The following is an 18242-nucleotide window of genomic DNA, read 5'->3' on the forward strand; positions in this document are numbered from 1 at the left end:
CAGTAGAGGCTCAGAGTTACAAACTGTCTGGTCAATCATACATCCCATTGGAACTGGAAGGATGCAATCAGGCATCAGCAGAGACAGACAGAAAAAAGCAAACAGTACAGTTCTATGTTAAATGTACTAAAAAAAAGGTGGGGACATTTTAACAAAAGATTTGACAAAGTAAGAAATCTGTTTAATTTAAATTAAGATGGTTAAAAGCAGCATTTTTCTTTTCCATAATAAACTTTCAAAACTGCAGTAAGCCAATGTTCAGCAGTAAACTTTCAAGAGAACAAATATAACATTTTGTTCAGAGGTATGAACATTTCAGAGTTACAAACATCCATTCCTGAGGTGTTTGTAACTCTGAAGTTCTACTGTACTTATTTTTTACTTATTCTACACAGGTGTCTCTAAGATGTTGTCCCTGAAAAACTATTAAGATTGTATTAAAAAGTTAAACTGAAAAACAACGCTTTAAAGACAACTGAAAGGTTTTGCAATATCTTCATAAGGACATCATATTTATTGTCACATTAAGAGAGATAATGCTTGTCACTGCTATAAGGCCATATGATACCAATGAAGAATTTCACAATACGGTATATGGGAAGAACCTCTTTCCAAACTCAAGGGCTGTGTCTACACTGGCATGAATTTCCGGAACTGCTTAAAACAGAATACTATTCTGTTTTCAGTTTTTCTGGGAAAGGAGCATCTACATTGGCAGGCTGCTTTTCCGGAAAAGACCTTTTTCCGGAAAAGCATCTGTGGCCAATGTAGACATGCTTTTCCGGAAAAGAGCCCCGATCGCCATTTTCGCGATCGGGGCTTTTTTCCAGAAAAGACTACTGGGCTGTCTACACTGGCCCTTTTCCGCGACAGTGTTCTGGAATAAGGACTTAGGCCTGAGCGGGAGCAGAACAGTTTTTCCGGAATAGCGTCTGATTTTGTACAGTAGAGCGTCTTTGCTTTTCCGGAAATTCAAGGGCCAGAGTAGACAGCTCGCAGCTTATTCCAGAAAAGTGGCTGATTTTCCGGAATAAGTGGCCCAGTGTAGACACAGCCAAGGAAAATACAGATATGCCAATGAGAGGTCTATGAGATTACTAGAGAAACAAAGGGGGAAACTGGTGCAGCAATCCAAGTGTTTTCTTTTTTTAAAGTGTATGATTTTTCGTTTTGTTTGTGTGTGTGTGGCTTGTCATTTCTGGTTGCTCAAGTTTCTACGGAAACAGTGGGCCATATTCTGAGTCGGTGTAAATCACGATAATGCTATTCACCTCAATCTGCCTAGCTCGGTGAGTTTATAATAAGCTCTATGATTTTCTGAAAAAGCTCCTACTGATAAACATGATCTGGACAAACTGGGAGAAATGGTCTGAGGTAAATAGGAGGAAGCTCAAGAAGGACAATGCAAAGAACTCCACTTAGGACAAAACAATCCATTACATACACAAAATGGGAAATGACTGCCTATGAAGGAGTACTATGGAAAGAGATCTAAGGGTTATAGAAGCATCTCGGCGGCAGCGGCAGCTTCTCCTAGAGAGCAAGGGAACAACTGATGCTGCTCTTGTGGGGAACGTCCCCCGAAGGAACAGCATCAGTTGTTCCCTTGCTCTCTTGGAGAAGCTGCTGCTGCTGCCGCTCCTGTCTGAAAGTGTCCCGGCCGCAGCAGCAGCAGCAGCTTCTCCTAGAGAGCGACGAGGCAGCAAGCGGGGCCGTTCTCTCGGCCCACGCTGTATCCAACCCTGCAGCTCCCGGGGAAAAAGTCCCCGGGAGCTGCAGGGTCAGATAAAGCTGAGTGTCAGATTACCAGGTGTCGGTTAATCCGGACTCCACTGTACTACAAATGTGGCCTATTTTTTAGGTAAGAAAACTGAGACATGGAAAGATTGAATGACCTGCCTGGGAAGTATTGTGGGATGTTTAGTTAGGTAGAGCCTTATGAGCCAAAAAACCTTGAACCTGAATTCTATACTACATGCTGAAAACTCACAACTCTAAGGAAGTCAACGGGAGATACAGCTGCAGCAACGCAAAGTCAGGCTAGTTTCACTGACTTTCAGTGAGACAGGCTCTTTTGAAAATGGGATCTAGCCATCTAGATGCCCATGGCCTTGCAATGCTGAGTGAAACATCACCTAAACACCATTAAAAATCAGGGCTGCATGGCGTTCCTAGGGTCACATTGGAAGTCTACTACATCAAGCCACCATAGTGATGAAGCATGCACAGGACAATCTTGTGGGGTAGTCTGATGTGTTTGGATGGACCAATTTGGTAAAGGGGTTACTGGAAGGCACATTTGCCTAGAAAGGCAGAATTAAATTTGTTGTATGTTGTCTGTCATGTACAGTAGACAAAGAATGGCTAAAGTGCATGTTTGAGAATAATTAATATCTGTTAACTAAGCTCAACCCAACCACAACCTTTTCCCTAGCATGGGTGCAGGATACCATGTATTATTTCAATTTAGCTGACTGAGATAAAAGGTGCACACACATTAAGTGTTAACTAGCTCCAGCCTAATCTCAGCATACCCATCCGACATACCTGAAGTACAACCATTCCATTTACCATCAACTTTTGAGGTTTCAATATAGTTTGGTTTCACATTGGAATGAGGGCACGTCTACACTACAGTGTTATTTGAAAATAACTCATGTTATGTTGAAACAACAAGATGAGTGTGCACACATCAAGCCCGTTATTTCAAAATTATTTTGAAATTACAAGCTTCGTATTCTGGAATAATAAACCCTCATTTCATGGGGAATGATGTCTATTTCGAAATAGCAGTAGTGTGGATACTCCAGTGCTGCTATTTCACAATAGCTCCTCCCCAGGGCCATTCAAAGTAATTACTTCCTAGTGCTTCCTGGGGCTCTAAATTGAGATAGCGTGTCCACATTAGGAGAGCCTGCCTCAGACTAATTTTGAGGCTTCCCTGTAGTGCGGACATGCTATTTCAAAATAGTTATTTCAGGAGTAATTATTCCAAAATAACTTATTTTGAAATACCCTTGTAGAGTAGACATACTCTGACTCAGCTAGTGAGCCTATGGTTTCATTGCACGGCTGGGTAATTGGGGTACTGGCTTTGAATGTGGGAGAGACAGGTTCAAGACCCTGATTCATCCCAAATCACTCCAAATCAGGCAGAGCACTGACTTAAACCTGCATTTCCTATATTGCAGGCTGGATCCCAAAACCATCAGGCTTCAGAGTTAGAGTCAGTCACACTTTCACTTGCTCTCTCATCTTCCCAGCAAAAATTTTGTGGAAATTTATGTGTTATGAAACAGCATATTTTGCCGAAATTTCACCTCAACAAAAATGCTTCAGCTATTTTTAGCCATAATGCTCCAAAACAGCTTTCATAGTTCTACACAATACTATTAGATGTACTAACTTTGCACTTATTAAGCTAGGAGATACACACTAGCTTTGATGAGAACATGGTTTGTAAATCTTTGCACCATGTTGTGATCTAGCAGTCAATCATCTTGACAGAACTGAGACAGCATAAAAACTATTCAAGGCCTCTGTTTTAAGTTGGCAACATGAATGCAGCTTTCCAAACTTGAAGACAAGCTCCACTTGAGCAACTCAGGAAATTAATGAATTTCCCATCTGAGTTTGTTTTTAAATATATAATGCCTGACTGGTTTGTGAACAGATCTGGAAGTCAGTCTGAAACTGGTTGTGTGTCAGGTCTTCCCCGCCTCTCCCGCCCAGGAATGTATAAAGAGATAACCTGGTTTACAATTAATCTAGTGCATTGAATGAATCTACAATGTATTAGAGAACTACATTTTCAAGGTACTCTACCAGCACGCTTTGCCTTTCCATGGAATTAAATTCACCAAGATCAAGAAAGGAACGTGTGAATCAGATGCTAAGATAATCAAAATGGTTCATCAAGAGGGTAAGGCATTTCCACTCAGAGGCATGATTTCAAAAGCAATACTGAAATCACATTACTTGTTAGAAATAATGTTTTTAGGTCATCACTCAGGGTATGTCTACATGGTAGCGCATAGATTGAAATAATCTACGCAATTTGAGCTATGTGAATTGCATAGCTTATTTTATTTCGAGCTAGCCTATTTCAAAATTTGGCACCGTCTAACAGCACTAATTTCGAAATAACGCACAATTCCGACAAGTCCCTTAATCCTCGTGCAACAAGGTTTATGGGACATCGGAATAACAAGCCCTTTATTTCAAATGTATTTTGAAACAATAGGCTTGCTGTTAAGATGCACAGAATGCTATTTCAGAATAACAGATGTTATCCTGAAATAGCACTGCTGTGTAGACGTACCCTCGTGTGAAACTTTACAAGTGAAGCATTAAAACAGTGTGGGTGCATAATTGTCTCTATCTCATCCATCTCAAAGAGTTGGGGACCAGATAAAGAAAGGAAAATAAACAGACGGCTCTGGAAAATTGCGAGTGTGTGCCGGACACAACACTTCTACTATTGTGCACATACCTGCCAGCAGTCCTATGAGAAGCATTACAACCCATCCTGACCAGGCATCCAACAAACTCTTGATGAATTCCCATATGGATTCCTTACTTTTGCTTGTAATCTGAAAAAATAAATACACCGATTCATAAGAGTCAGTTTTGTTGTGTTATATCTACAAGGAAAGACTCTTCTTTGACTGAACAATAAAAAGACTGATATTATAGAGATCATGATTGAGTTGTTCAAAGTGAATTTGTCCAGCCTTAACAAGTGCTTATAGTTTCAGCTCTAAACCACCAGATTCAATATGATTTTTTTCCATATTAACAGAATAATATCACAAGCAATGAAAGGCAAATTGTGACCATCTTTTGGTAGGCCCTGTTCAAGACCCAGGGCGTGCACGATGAAATGAGATACGATAGTTCTGAAAACAATATTTTCCTGCTTTAAGGATGGGTATAACTTTGGGTTTTGGTGATGAGTGCATTTCTGTTTCAGTCTGCATCTCTTACTTAAAGTCATAGGCTACGTCTACATTGCACTTTCTTGCGCAAGAACATATGCAAATGAGGCATGGCGATGAATATTGTCATGCCTCATTTGCACACTTGAGCTGCCATTTCTGCACAAGGGGCTTTTGCGCATGAAGGAGCAGTCTATACTGCTCCTTCTTGCGCAAAAACCCCCTCTTGCGCAAGAGCTGTTCGGCCGCTTATTTTCAGGCCGCTTAGTTCAGTTGTTTGCCCCCACAACTCCTACTGGGAGGCTGTTCCAGAGCCTGCTTACTAGGGATGTAAATGGGTAAGGATAATGCTTATCAGGCAGCTGGTTAACCGGCATCCAAGCTGCCCCAGCCTGGCCAAGCCCCCTGTACCGTGGGCCAGGCCAGGCCTGACAGCCCCATGGGTCCAGAAGTTGGGAGCTGACAGCAATGTGGGGCCGTGGATCAGGAACTGGAAGCTCCATGGGGTTGGGGACCAGGAGCGGGCAGCCCCCCGGGGCCAGGAGCAGCAGGCCTTTGGGGCTGGAAGCTGGCAGCTGAGCCCCAAGGTTAACCATGTAATCAACAGATTTTTTTTATTGGTTACATGGTTAATATTTTTATATATATTTTTTTTTACATCCCTATTCACCACCCACCCACCACCAGTGTTTCCTGCAAGCTGTGTGCTTGTGTAGCCATCAGGAGAGATTCAGATGCTGCCCAGCTGATTAGAAGAGTGCTCACAACTAGGTTTTGTTTCTGTTGGTGGTACATATTCACACATGCTTCAGTGCATATAAAATTATTCTGCACATGGATGGAAAGATGAGAGCAAGGGTTGGCAAGCTTTCAGAAGTGTTGTGCCAAGATTTAAATAATTCACGGATCTGTGTGCCAGGAGGATGAGAGGGGCAGGAGCAGGCTGGGTATAGTAACCATATTTTCTGAACCAACTGCAGCTAATGAGAACAGTTTAATTTAAATTATAAAACAGATGAAGCATTTTAACTCTCTCATGTTAATTTAGCAAACTGCATTTTAAATAAAGTAAAATATTAATTTATGTCCAGCACAAAAAGTTTAAATGTTTTCTTGTGTATGGCAGGCGTGGGGAACCTTTTCTGGGTCAGGAGTCACTGACCCACAGAAAAATCAGTTGGGGACCACACAAGTGAGAAGTAAAAAAACTCCTCCAAAAACCCCCAAGCCTCACAGCTTCATCAGACTGATGGATCACACGTCATCCTGAGATCAATCCATACTCCCAAGTCTCTAATAGCCTCTGTTGCTTCGAACTGATGAGACGCCAGCTTGAAGCAGATATCCTTATTTTTAGGCCATAAGTGCACTTTGTACTATTGAATTTCATCTAATTTCTATCACTTCAACTCTTTTTATGTAATATTATGACAATATCTCCCAACTTCGTAGCATCTGCAAATTTCACTAGAACACTCCCATTTTTTGTGCATTCTTGGATCACACTTTGTCTGGAGCCTCGCCCTTGACCGTTCTGCCATAAGGGACCCTAAGGAAGTTGCTCTTGGGGTCATTAGAACACACAAGCCTCTCCACCACTGCAAGGTGATGATCCATGGAGAGGATAGACAGAGGATAACTGCACAATGGAGTTGAAAGTGTTGTGTAATGTTTCAGTGGCTGTGAAGACAGATGAAGGCAGCAACAGATAGAGGATCTCCAATCATGGTGTCCATGCCATTGCCCTTTATCAGTCAAGGACAGTGTGGTGATTTTTATGCACCAGTCTCCCCACTTTAAAAGAAATCCCACACAGACATCTTTGAGTTTTTGAGAAAACACCACCTGCTCAAGTCAAAAATCCAGCTAGTGGTGATGAGAATAGGACAGTGAAATCCAGAAGATCCTAGTCACAGACTGACACATAGGTGATGGGTGTGTGATTCAGTCATCTTGCTCGAGAACTGTGGCAGGTTGAGCATCTTGGCTGCTGCCCCCATGACTGAGCAGTCCTCTTTATGTCCCACTCTGCTCACCCCACATGGGAAGCAGGCTAGAAAAAGTGCCCTAAAAATAGTCTTGCCTCTTTTCCTTCTGGCTGGATAGCCACATCCAGCAGGATTACCACCACAACGGTTGGAAAGGTAAGAAACTTTTCAACTTTGGAACCAGGAACGCACCTATTCTGATGGACAACTCAGACAGCGACCAACCAGAGCTATGTACAGCTATCATTGCTTGTGAATTGAATTGGTATAATATCGATATTGCTGCCTTGTTCAAAATTAGAAGAGCTGATGAAGGATAGGTGAGGGAGAAGAAAAAAGGATACACCTACTTCTGGAAAGGAAAATCTTTAGATGAATCTCATTTGTATGGAGTAGGCTTTGCTATTAAGTACAAGCTTGTAAGGTGCCTCTGTGGGGGTATGTCTACACTACAGAGGGTTTTTTTCGGAAAAAACAGTGTTTTTTCTGAAAAAAACTTCAATTACCTCCACACTACAATTGTGTTTTTGAAAAAAAAAAATCAAAAGAACAGAGGGGTTTTTCCAACATTGGTAAACCTCTTTTTGAGAAGAATCCTTTTTCTGAAAGAACACTTTTGGAAAAAGGCATGTATGGACGAGGAAGAGGTTAGGATTAAGTGATAACGTATGTGCCAGTAATGGACGCCGATGAGGATGTAAAGAAATACTTCTGCTCTCAGATGGAAACCAATTTATCCGAGACCCCTAAAGAAGGGAAGATCACTCTTCTGGGGGATCTCAATGCATGCATTGGATGAGACTCAGACCTGTGGAAGGAAACAATTGGAAAAGAAGGAGCTGGCAAAGGCAACTCAAATGGAATCCCGCTCCTGGCGAAGTGTGCTCCACATGAACTTATCATCACAAACACCCTTTTTAGACCAAAGGACAAATTCAAAACATCTTGGAGACACCCAGGTTCAAACCACTGGCACCTTCTCGACTATGTCATAGTTTGTGCTCGAGATCGCAGGGATGTGCTGATGACTGCTGGACTAATCATTGCCTCATTGACCCACGGTGAAAATTAGGATCGCCCCCAAATGGAGGTCACAAAAGAAGCAGATCAGGAGCAAGCTGAAGGTACAAGATCAAAAGGACCCCATTAAGTGTGACCACTTTCAAACTGTCTTAGAAGAAAAGTTTCCATCAGAGTTTCCAGAAAAATTGATTAACATTGGAACCAGCTGATAGCAGTAATCATCAATACCTGTGAGGAGACCATTGACTACTACACCAGACAGGATCAGGACTGGTTTGATGAGAATGATATTGAACTCAGGCAGATCAGTAACGATCAGGCATTTTTGTGCTTGGCAGAATGATATACACTGCCATACAAAGAGAGAAGCCCATGCTAAGGCAAAGGTGGAAGTCCTAAGTAAAACCAGAGAACTCAAGAACAAATGATGGACTGACAAAGCAGAAGAAATGCAACATCTTGTGGATACTCATAATACACATGGTTACTTTAGTGCTATTAAGGCTGTTTATGGGCCAACTCATCATGGCAGAACAGGGGGAGATAGCTCAGTGGTTTGAGCATTGGCCTGCTAAACCCAGGGTTGTGAGTTCAATCCTTGTGGAGGCCATCTAGGGATTTGGGGCAAAAATTTGTCAGGGATGGTACTTGGTCTGGCTGGGGACTGGACTCAATGACCTTTCAAGGTCCCTTCCAGTTCTAGGAGATAGGCAATCTCCATTAATTAAAAATTAATTATGGCATGAACCCCCTTCACTCAGAAGATGAAACCACTTTTGAAGGACAATGAAGCCATTAATTTTCACTGGAAAGACCATTTTGAAGATCTTCTTAATTGTAATTCCACAATTGCAGATGAAGTTCTTGAGCAAATCCCCCAATGACCTTCTAGGGATGGATGCCAACAGCCTCACTGAATCACTAGGCAAGGGGCAGAAGTTCTGCGCTCCCTGAAGGGGCAGGTCCTCAGAGGGAAAGGGCAGGGCTGGAAGCTGGCAGCCTTTAGAGCTGCCAGGACCACGACATGCTCTGTGCTGTCTGAGGGCTGCGGAGGAAGGGAAGATGCATGGTGCTTCATCAATGATTTAAAGGCCCTGCGGCTTTGGCTGCTGCTGCTGTAGTCCTTTCGAATCACCTGGTGCCCCCTTGCTCCTACCTCACCCTGTCAGCAGGCCAGGTCTCCCATTATATGATACGACTCCGAAAAGATCAAATTATTACAAATCCCTGCAACTGGACTAGCAATCTCATGTGCTGGTTCTTACAGTATTCTTAGGTAGAAATTGTCTGATTTGGCTGCATTAAGCTCTTTTTCTTCCACCTCATTTCCATTTTTAAAACTCATTTTCTATTAGATATACTGCCTTTATATGTGTTCCATATGATTATCTTTATTGAAACCAAGAAAAATTGTACATTTACTTTTGAGGTCATACCTATATTATCTTTCATCTCATTCTCATAGTGCCCCAGCCTCAACCTTCCTTATTCTATTTCTAGTTACATAACAACCCCGCGCCCTTCATTATTTATTTTAATTTCCTTGGCAAGAGCTTGACTTCTAACAATTCTCGTTTTATTCTGATATTTTCTGACTTTCATAGTATAGCTTCTTTGTTGACTAACACCTTTTTCAATTCCTTTTAGGCTCTTTGCTTACTCCGAATGATCTTTTTGAGGTGATTATTTATCCAGGTGGGTCTACTGCCTCTCTCTACAAATTTCTTCCCTTTATGTGGGATACAAATTTCTGATAGCTTTGGTATAGTTGAGTTGAAAAAATTCCAACCCTCCTCCAAATTTAAGCAGTAGAGTCATTCAGACAGTCCTTTTGAAATAAAAGATCATAGTTGGCAACTTGGGTTTGATTTACCTTCCTATGTCTGTCAGTGTCACGTGATTTCTCTCTTAACCAGTCAATGGTGTGGAAGTCCTCATACGTCCCAACATCAGGGAAAGGCTCATCCAGGAAATCCATCAGATTGCCAGAACCATTCATGTCTCCTGCATTAACCATATTAGTGCCTGTTGGAGGAAAAAACCACAAATTTAGTGAATTTATGCAACATTTTCAGATAGTTCAGAACAAAGCTATTCAAAAAACCCTCCACCCACCATTACACACAGACAGCAAAAGAACGGACTATGAAACAACATTTCTTAGAGGCAGTTCTTGCTTAAAGGAGCTTAGTGTGTATGGAAAGTAATTGTTTCAAAAGCCTCCTTCAACAGAAAAAAAACCACATTCACACCGAGCAAGATGTTTGCATAGGATTCTCAGTCCACTAATGCAGGATGGTTTCAAAATTCTATTGAAATGGTGCACACCAGACCATGTCTGAAATTGTAAGCATAGCTTTACAAACTACAGGTTGAACCGCTATAGTCTGGCACTGTCTGGTCTGTCAACATCCGTAGTCCAGCATAATTTTAGTTAGCCAGATGGCCACAGCCATGAAAAGTGGATAAGTTTCCTGTGGTCCCATAAACTTTGTTTACAACCACCAGTCTTAGCTCTCAGTGTTTTGTGCTGTTATTTAGCTCTAATTTAGCCCTAAGGGCCCAGTGAGCAGTGGAAGTGTTGGTAATGCTACTAGACTACATTTACCTCCCATGGCTTGGCAGATTCTCTAGTTTGGCGCCGGTCAGGTGCTGAGCATGCCTGACTAGCGAGGTTCAACCTGAATCTGCTTGCAGGACCCCTCATAGTGAAAGAGGCCACATTGGAAAATAACTCATGGTACAAAACTAGAATCTCAGCTCTATCCATACATAGTGCCAAAACAAAACAACCCCCAGAGTACATCACAGAAATCTTCATAACATGATAGTCATTGTGACAGTCTAGAGGAGGGGGGCCACCTGACTCCAGGATATAGCTGACAGACCCCAACCAGCCTCCAGAAGATATTTCATAACAAATACAGGGTTTGGGATGAGACTGCAGAGTAGAGGCTGCCCTGGAGGATAGTAAGCAGGGTGGGTGGACATCTTCAGCCCAGCTCCACACAACTTGCACAGTACTGGGCTGATGGTCTTAGTTACCTTCAAAGGAAGGGTTTTGCCACACTCATTACTGCCAAGCCCTGAAAGCCATATATATGGTTCATGGAACCCATGCAAGTCAAGCATAAAAAGATCCATGCAGCACTACTGCACTTATCTTCCAAAGAAGCTTGAGCTAAGGTTCTCCAGCTGATTGATGAAGTACATATAAGATGCAAACACTGTTGTAAGTACAGGTTCCTTTGTGGCCACTTAGATAAAAAACACTGCCCCTGCTCCTGATGAGAAATGACATGAGAAATGATCAAATAAACTGCTCTAGACACCAATTGTCATTTACAAGAACAAATTTGAGATAATTATGGACAATAAAGATCCTTAGATAACCTGACAGGAGCATATCTGCAGCATTTGGAATTCCTTTGCAGAAAAAATGTACTTCTGCTAGGGACTGACAAGAGTAATAAAATCCTCAACAGCCTGGATCATATTCTGCCCTCATACATTAACACACAAATCCCACGTGTGTCAATGAAAGCTAATGTGTGCAGATAAAGGCAGAATCTGGCCTTATAAAATTCTTAGGAAATTTACTGATTCACATAATGAGAACACAGGCAAAAATGTGGCAGACCTGTCCCTAGCACTTTACTCAGCTCCTCCTAATCCACTTGTCTATTTTTAGTTTTAAATTGTATTACTTTAATACCTCTTTTTCTCTCTCTCTAATTTTTTTGTGGTCAGAACATACAGGACATAAGTACCAGACAGAGATCAGTTTTCTGAGTTTCTGTCCTTTTGAGCCCAGCCAGTTCAGGAATTTTATGCTAAATTGGCAATCTGCTCTGAGCAGACAACTGAGGGAAAAAAGTAGTATCTTACAGGGAGTGCAGTAGGTCGCCATGATAAATTTATATAAGGTCTTTTAAGTGCAGAAATCAAATAATCTTCCAAGCACTATGGCATTTTTAACTGAAAATAAATCAATTTTGGAAGTCCAGAGCCTAGGGAAACCAAGACCAGATATCCAACTATCTTTGTAGTATCTGAGCACCTCACACTTGTTAGTGGATTTATCTTCACAATACTCCTGTTGGGTAACAGCACTCTATTATCCACACTTTACAGCTGGCAACCTGAGGCACAAAGGCTTAAGTGCCACAGACTTTTTGTGTGACCTTAGGCAAGTTATAGCCAGGGAATAAATCCAGTTCTGTAATGTCCCATACTAGCGCCCTAATCATAGGACCATCCTTCCTCTCCTCATCCAACATCAGTCATTTTATAACCAGAGACTATGTATTTTGTGGCCTAGCCACAGCAGAGTACAATTTTGGATGTATGCGACTTGCCACTGTTGTGAGGATACTAAATTGGATGCAACTCCGGTTGTAGATTTAAATGTGTTTTTGTTTTGTGGTCACATTGTTGGCAATGGTCAAATAGCTCATTATTTACCGTTCCCTGTCAATTTGTATGTCTGGCTGCTAGAGTTTCCCACTGCTGGATATCACACTCTCATAATAAACACACATCATTAAGTATTTTTATGGAATGTTTTTTGCCTGTTGTTTCATTTAGTTCACCACATATTGTCTATTCATGGAAAATCACAATAAGTACACATTGCCTGCTGGTGAGTGTCATGGTTTCCGGTTTAGCTGCAGCTCTGTTCCCTTTCTGGTCTCAGTGAATGTATTCCCTCAGGAGTCAGGCGTTGTGCCTTTATCTACCCAGAGGGCAGGTTATTCCACTCTTAGACTGCGCCCTGTGGTATAGCACCTTCTGTATCAACCAGCAGGTCTGACTAAAGTGGGTACCAGTGATTTTTCCCTTCAGGAGTCTGGGTACATAATGACCCAACAACCACTTAAACCAAAGTATTAGAGAAATAGGATTTTAAAGCAATAGACCATAAGCATGCTTATTTTACCAAAAGTCCTACCATCCTGTGACAGTGACCTAGTTTTTCAGATACCCTAGCTGGGTCCATATAGTCCCTCCAAAGAACAGCTCCTCTTGAGAGAGTATTCCTATTTAAAATGATATTCTCCTTTTGATCTTCTGGTTTCCAGGCCTTTTTTTATCCTCATATTCTCTGTTAGCAACTCTTCAGCGTTTCTTTAGGTGCGGCGTATCTAATTTTTTTTGCTCTCTGCTTGTTTTTCCTTACAACTCTTAGGGTGCTTCTAGACTGCAGGCTTCTTTCGGAAGAAGCTCTTCCAGAAGAGGTCTTCTGAAAAAACGTCTTCTGAAAGAGAGCATCCACACTGCCAAAGCACATTGAAAAAGCAATCTGCTTTTTTGAAAGATAGCGTCCACACTGAATGGATGCTATTTCGCATTTAAGCTGTGATTGCTATGAATGGAGTGGACATCAGGGCACCTGTGCTTTTTCCTCTTTCCTCTTTTTTCGAAAGAACTCCCTCTTCCCCATCCACTCATGCCTTTCTGTGAAAGAGCTCTTTTGGAAAAGGTGTACTTCCCCGAAGAATGAGGTTTACCAATGTTGGAAAAACCCCTCTGTTCCTTCGATTTTCTTTCGAAAGAACGCAAAAGCAGTGTGGACGTAAGTGAAGTTTTTTCAGAAAAATGGCTGTTTTTCTGAAAAAAACCTGGAGTCTAGACACACCCTTATTAAACGAAACCAATAAATGCATACACTGAACATCTCAATAAGCACATCAATATACTGTATTCATACGTTATTACAGCGTATGTTCACTTCCATCTCAGTGAGACCATCAGACTCTAAAAATGCTGTTAGATGTTTACAGAACATGGGATCTTCAGATTTCATTGCACTGCAACCCTCTTCTGAGAATTAAGAATGTTAGCGAGTAGTCATTTACATGATTAACCAATTAATACCCTCCCCCCTCCCCGCCGCTTCCTGCCTCTGATACAGGGGGAGGAAGGAGCTGGTTTTTAAGGCTGCTCCCTGCACATACTGGCTTTCACGAAGCATCCTCTCCCTGCTTCCCCTGTTCTCTCCCACAGAGGCAGCAGCACAGAGAGGGGCACATGCGGGAGCCAGTGCTCGGGGGAAGTAATCTTAAAAGTTACCTTCCACGAGCTCTAGCTGCCATGGAACTGCCTGCCCCACCGCCCCCCCTCCCCTCCAAGCAGCAGTGCAAGGAGCGAGGGGGATAGGCAGGAGCTGGTACATGCAGGAAGCTGGCTTTCAAGGGCCTGTAAGGGACAAGACTGAAGCTCTTCGATTTCAGCTTTAACTGTGGTGGTGAGGCTTGGGCTTTTTTCCTGGGTCATGCAAGTCTAATGTAACCCTGGTGACCCCGTTTAGGGATATAAAATTTCTATAAATTGGCTAATTGAATAGTCAATGCACTATCTGATTAGTCGATGACTATTCAATTAGTCAGTAAGGGTATGTCTACACTACAGCGCTAATTCGAACTAACTTAGTTCAAATTAGTTAAATCGAACTAAGCTAATTCGAACCAACGCATCCAGACTAAAAACTAGTTCGAATTAGCGTTTTGCTAATTCGAACTAGCATGTCCACATTGAGTGGACCCTGAACCGGGCTTAAGGATGGCCAGAAGCAGTGCCGGCAGGGCATCAGAGGAGGACTTAGAGCGTGGAGATGCTGTCTCAGGCTAGCCGAGGGCTGCGCTTAAAGGGACCCGACCCCCACCCCGGACAGACAGTTCTCAGGGGTGCCCCGCTTGCAAAGCAGTCCTGGCTTGGAGTGCCCTGAGTGCCCACACTGGGCACATCACAGCACTCGGCCATCAGACCGGCTGCACTTGCCGCAGGCTGCCATCTGGGGAGAGAGGGCAATTGGGGGGCTGCAGGAGAGCTTCCACCCCCAGAAGCCTGCAGACCCAGCCCAGTCCTCCCCATCAGGGGCTCGTACCCCATTCCTCCCTCACCTCCTTCCACTTACCCTTCCCTAACCCCCCTTCCTGATGTACAAAATAAAGAAAACGTGTGGTCAAAAATAGAATCTCTCTTTATTGAACAAAACTCGGGGAGACTGGGAAAAGGAGGTGGGAGAGGGGAAGAGAGAGGGTGGAAGAGGGGAGGGCAACTAAAATTATCAGAGGTTTGGAACAGGTCCCATATGAAGAGAGGCTAAAGAGAGACTGGGACTTTTCAGTTTAGAAAAGAGGAGACTGAGGGGGGATAGGATAGAGGTCTATAAAAGCATGAGTGGGGTGGAGAGGGTGCATCAAGAAAAGTTCTTCATTAGTTCCCATAATAGAAGGACTAGAGGACACCAAAGGAAAGGAATGGGTAGCAGGCTTCAAACTAGTAACAGAAAGTTCTTCTTCACAAAGCAAAGAGTCAACCTGTGGAACTTCTTGCTGCAGGAGGCTGTGAAGGCTAGAACTATAACAGAGTTTAAAGAGAAGTGAGATAAAGTCATGGAGGTTTGGTCCATGGAGTGGTATTAGCCAGGGGCTAGGAGTGGTGTCTCTGCCCAAAGTTTGTGGAAGGCTGGAGAGGGATGGCACGAGACAAATGGTTTGGTCACTGTCGTTGGTCCATCCCCTCCAGGGTCCCTAGGGTTGGCCGCTGTAGGCAAACAGGCTACTGGGCTAGATGGACCTTTGGTCTGACCCAGTATGGCCATTGTAAGCTCAGGGCTCAGGGTCGGGGGTCTCAGTGGACCCCCTTGATTTTCATGCACACCTGCTCCTGGGTGGCCAGTCTGGCAGCTCTCCTGCCCTTGACGGTCACTTTCTTGTGCCTAGTGCGGAGGTCGTGGATGAGGTCCACGATGTCCGCACTAGACCAGGCGGGTGCTCGCCTCTTGCGGTCCCAGGCAAGCTCCCAGGAGCCGCCAGCCTGGTCCCGGGAAGAGGAGGAGGGCTGGGGCAGCGGGTGGCTGTTTCGAGCCGTGACAGGTTCAGGGTCTGCTAGGTGGCTGCTGGCAGGCTTGCACCTGGCACGGGCACCGTAGCTAGCCCGTGACCCTTTAAGGGCTCCGGGGCCAGGAGGGGGGCATAGAGTTTCCCTGGTGTTGGCCAAAGTGGCCACCAGGGAAAGCTGGGGAGGGCTAGCCTCCCACTAGTTCGTATTAAGGGGCTACACAGCCCTTAATTCGAACTAGTAAGTTCGAACTAGGCTTAGTCCTCGTACAATGCGGTTTACCTAGTTCGAACTAAGCGCTTTACTAAGTTCAAACTAGCGGAGCGCTAGTGTAGCGCCTATCAAAGTTAATTCGAACTAACGTCCGTTAGCTCGAATTAACTTTGTAGTGTAGACATACCCTAAGGGTGCTTCCTCCTTTGAAGTGTTGCAAGAGCCCCAGGGCTGTTGCAACACTTCAGAGTTGAAAGTGCTGCAGGGAGCATGGGACCAGCAGTGGTTCAAAGCGACAGTGCCAGATGGAGGCCAGGCTAGCTGCAGTGTCCCCAGGTGACCCCAGGCTCCATGCAGCGCTGCTGCTTTGAAATGTCACAGGTGGAGGACTCCCAGCTGGCCCTGGGCTGCATGCAGCATTTCAAAGTGGCAGACCCCAGACTTCCTGTGGCACTGCCACTTTGAAGCACCCCATCTACAATCCCCGCACCTGCTGCCTCTTTCTGATAGAGGCAGCAAGGGGCTGGAGAAGCAACTAGTCAACTAACATGTTGACTATCCAATAAGCATTTGTTTATCCGATAGTCGACTGGTCGTTTACATACCTAACCCCATTAAAATGGGGTCATGATACACAATTTGAGAACTGTTGTTATAGAACATTGGTGGCAAACCCAGTCTTCACATCATATCTTTCCGAAAGTGTGGCACCCTGAACTGGACACAGAATAATATTAACCTGCTACATCAGTGTATCACATTATTGACTCAGATTCAATTTGACATTCACTGTATCCTGCAGATCCTTTTCAGCAGTACTGCCACCTCACCACTTTCTATTTTGTAGTTGTGAATTTGTTTTCCTAAATACTTTTCACTTATTTTTATTGAATTTCATTTGATTATTTCAGATCAATTCTTTTGTTTCTCAAGGTCATTTTGAACTCTAATCCTATCCTCCCAAGTGCTTGCAACCCTTCGCAGCTTGATGTAATCAGCAAATTTTATAAGCATACAGCCCACTCCATTATCCAAGTCATTAATGAAAATATTAATTGGAACAGCTCCAGGACCAACCTCTGTGGGGCCCAATTAGATAGATCTCTCCATTTGACAGCAAACCAATGATAACTACAGTCTTTCAGTTCTTACAGAATTTCATGTAGATCACTTGTTTCATTCATCTTAACAATCCATGAAAGAGATCTCCGCTCTTACACTAACCTCAGTAAGTGCCTACTCTGAGTTTAACTGGCAACATTTCCCTGGGCATATTCTGATAGACCACACTATTTTTAATAATAATAAAAACAAAAGTAAGAAGGCCCCATTATGTAAAGCTGACTTGAGGTCAGTGCCTACAAACAAGTTGACAGAATTCAAGACAATTGCACAATAATATAAAAAGAGCATTCTAGGTATTGGTTTGTAAATGAACACACCAAATTCTGGATGGATTGTACTCACCATTGGTAAAACCATATGGAATTTTTTCGTTCTAAGATGCTTTTCTGCACTCTTCAATGAGAAAATTTGTCTTTCTGTATGTCAGAAAGCCAATTATATATTAAGTTGCCAGCAGGAGCAATTTATAGATGGGTGATAAAATTATGTTTAGAGGGGGAAATGCTGACATTCTCAGCTTTGTAGCATTTTTATAATATATGCTACAGTAGAAACCACATACAAAGGATACATCAGTGAAATGGTGTTTTAGGTAGGATGGTGATTGATTTGATGCAAAAATATATTTGCTATGGCAAGTACAGACTAAAAATGTCTTGCAGCCCACAGCAAACTGAAAAGCCTATTGACTAGGAACAACTAGTGGAAAAGCCATCAAAAGAAAATGCTTGGCTGTAGCTTATTGCAACTAGACATGTTAGTTCCACGATATATTCTTCTCATCCTGTTTTCTGTTTTAATTGGCCACATCAGAGAAAAGTAGACAGTAGTTTTATTAATAAAATTCAAACACGTTTCAAGTTACTTTCAACATATCATAGATACTTAATTACTTTTAAACCTACAATATTGCTATCATCTACATATGCTTTATTGCTTTCATCTTTATCTTATTTGTCTTTAAGATAATAGTTTGGTTTTGCTGTACAGAATTTTCTCTGCTTGCAGATTTCATGTCATTATCATCTTCAGTTAATTTTGTGCTTGACAACAACAAAAGAAGAAATGAGACAGAGGAGAAAGAACATGGCTGGTGAAGATTGGGATGGCA

At 42.9% G+C, this 18242-nt stretch overlaps 2 protein-coding genes and 1 long non-coding RNA gene across 5 annotated transcripts in view; 1 reads left to right on the top strand and 2 right to left on the bottom strand.

The window, feature by feature from the left end:
* Positions 1 to 4530, top strand: part of LOC142823758 (uncharacterized) — a 67679-nt gene extending 63149 nt beyond the window's left edge. For all 3 annotated transcript variants that reach the window (XR_012898893.1, XR_012898895.1, XR_012898896.1), the window contains one exon: positions 4398 to 4530. This is a non-coding gene — a long non-coding RNA (uncharacterized LOC142823758). The remainder of the gene's footprint in view (positions 1 to 4397) is intronic.
* The window catches only part of CLCN4 (chloride voltage-gated channel 4), a 42518-nt gene extending 32553 nt beyond the window's left edge, over positions 1 to 9965 (bottom strand). The window contains exons 1-2 of the mRNA XM_014572063.3: positions 9822 to 9965; positions 4493 to 4592 (exon numbers count right to left, since the gene is read on the bottom strand). Coding sequence (XP_014427549.2) covers positions 4493 to 4592; positions 9822 to 9965 — 244 coding nt within the window. The remainder of the gene's footprint in view (positions 1 to 4492; positions 4593 to 9821) is intronic.
* The window catches only part of WWC3 (WWC family member 3), a 216659-nt gene continuing 208368 nt past the window's right edge, over positions 9952 to 18242 (bottom strand). Inside the window, exon 23 of the mRNA XM_075915061.1 lies at positions 9952 to 9973. Within this exon, the coding sequence (XP_075771176.1) occupies positions 9967 to 9973 (7 nt within the window). The 3' untranslated portion in view covers positions 9952 to 9966. The remainder of the gene's footprint in view (positions 9974 to 18242) is intronic.

Source organism: Pelodiscus sinensis, chromosome 1 (genome assembly GCF_049634645.1).
Source record: "Pelodiscus sinensis isolate JC-2024 chromosome 1, ASM4963464v1, whole genome shotgun sequence".
NCBI lineage: Eukaryota > Metazoa > Chordata > Testudines > Trionychidae > Pelodiscus > Pelodiscus sinensis.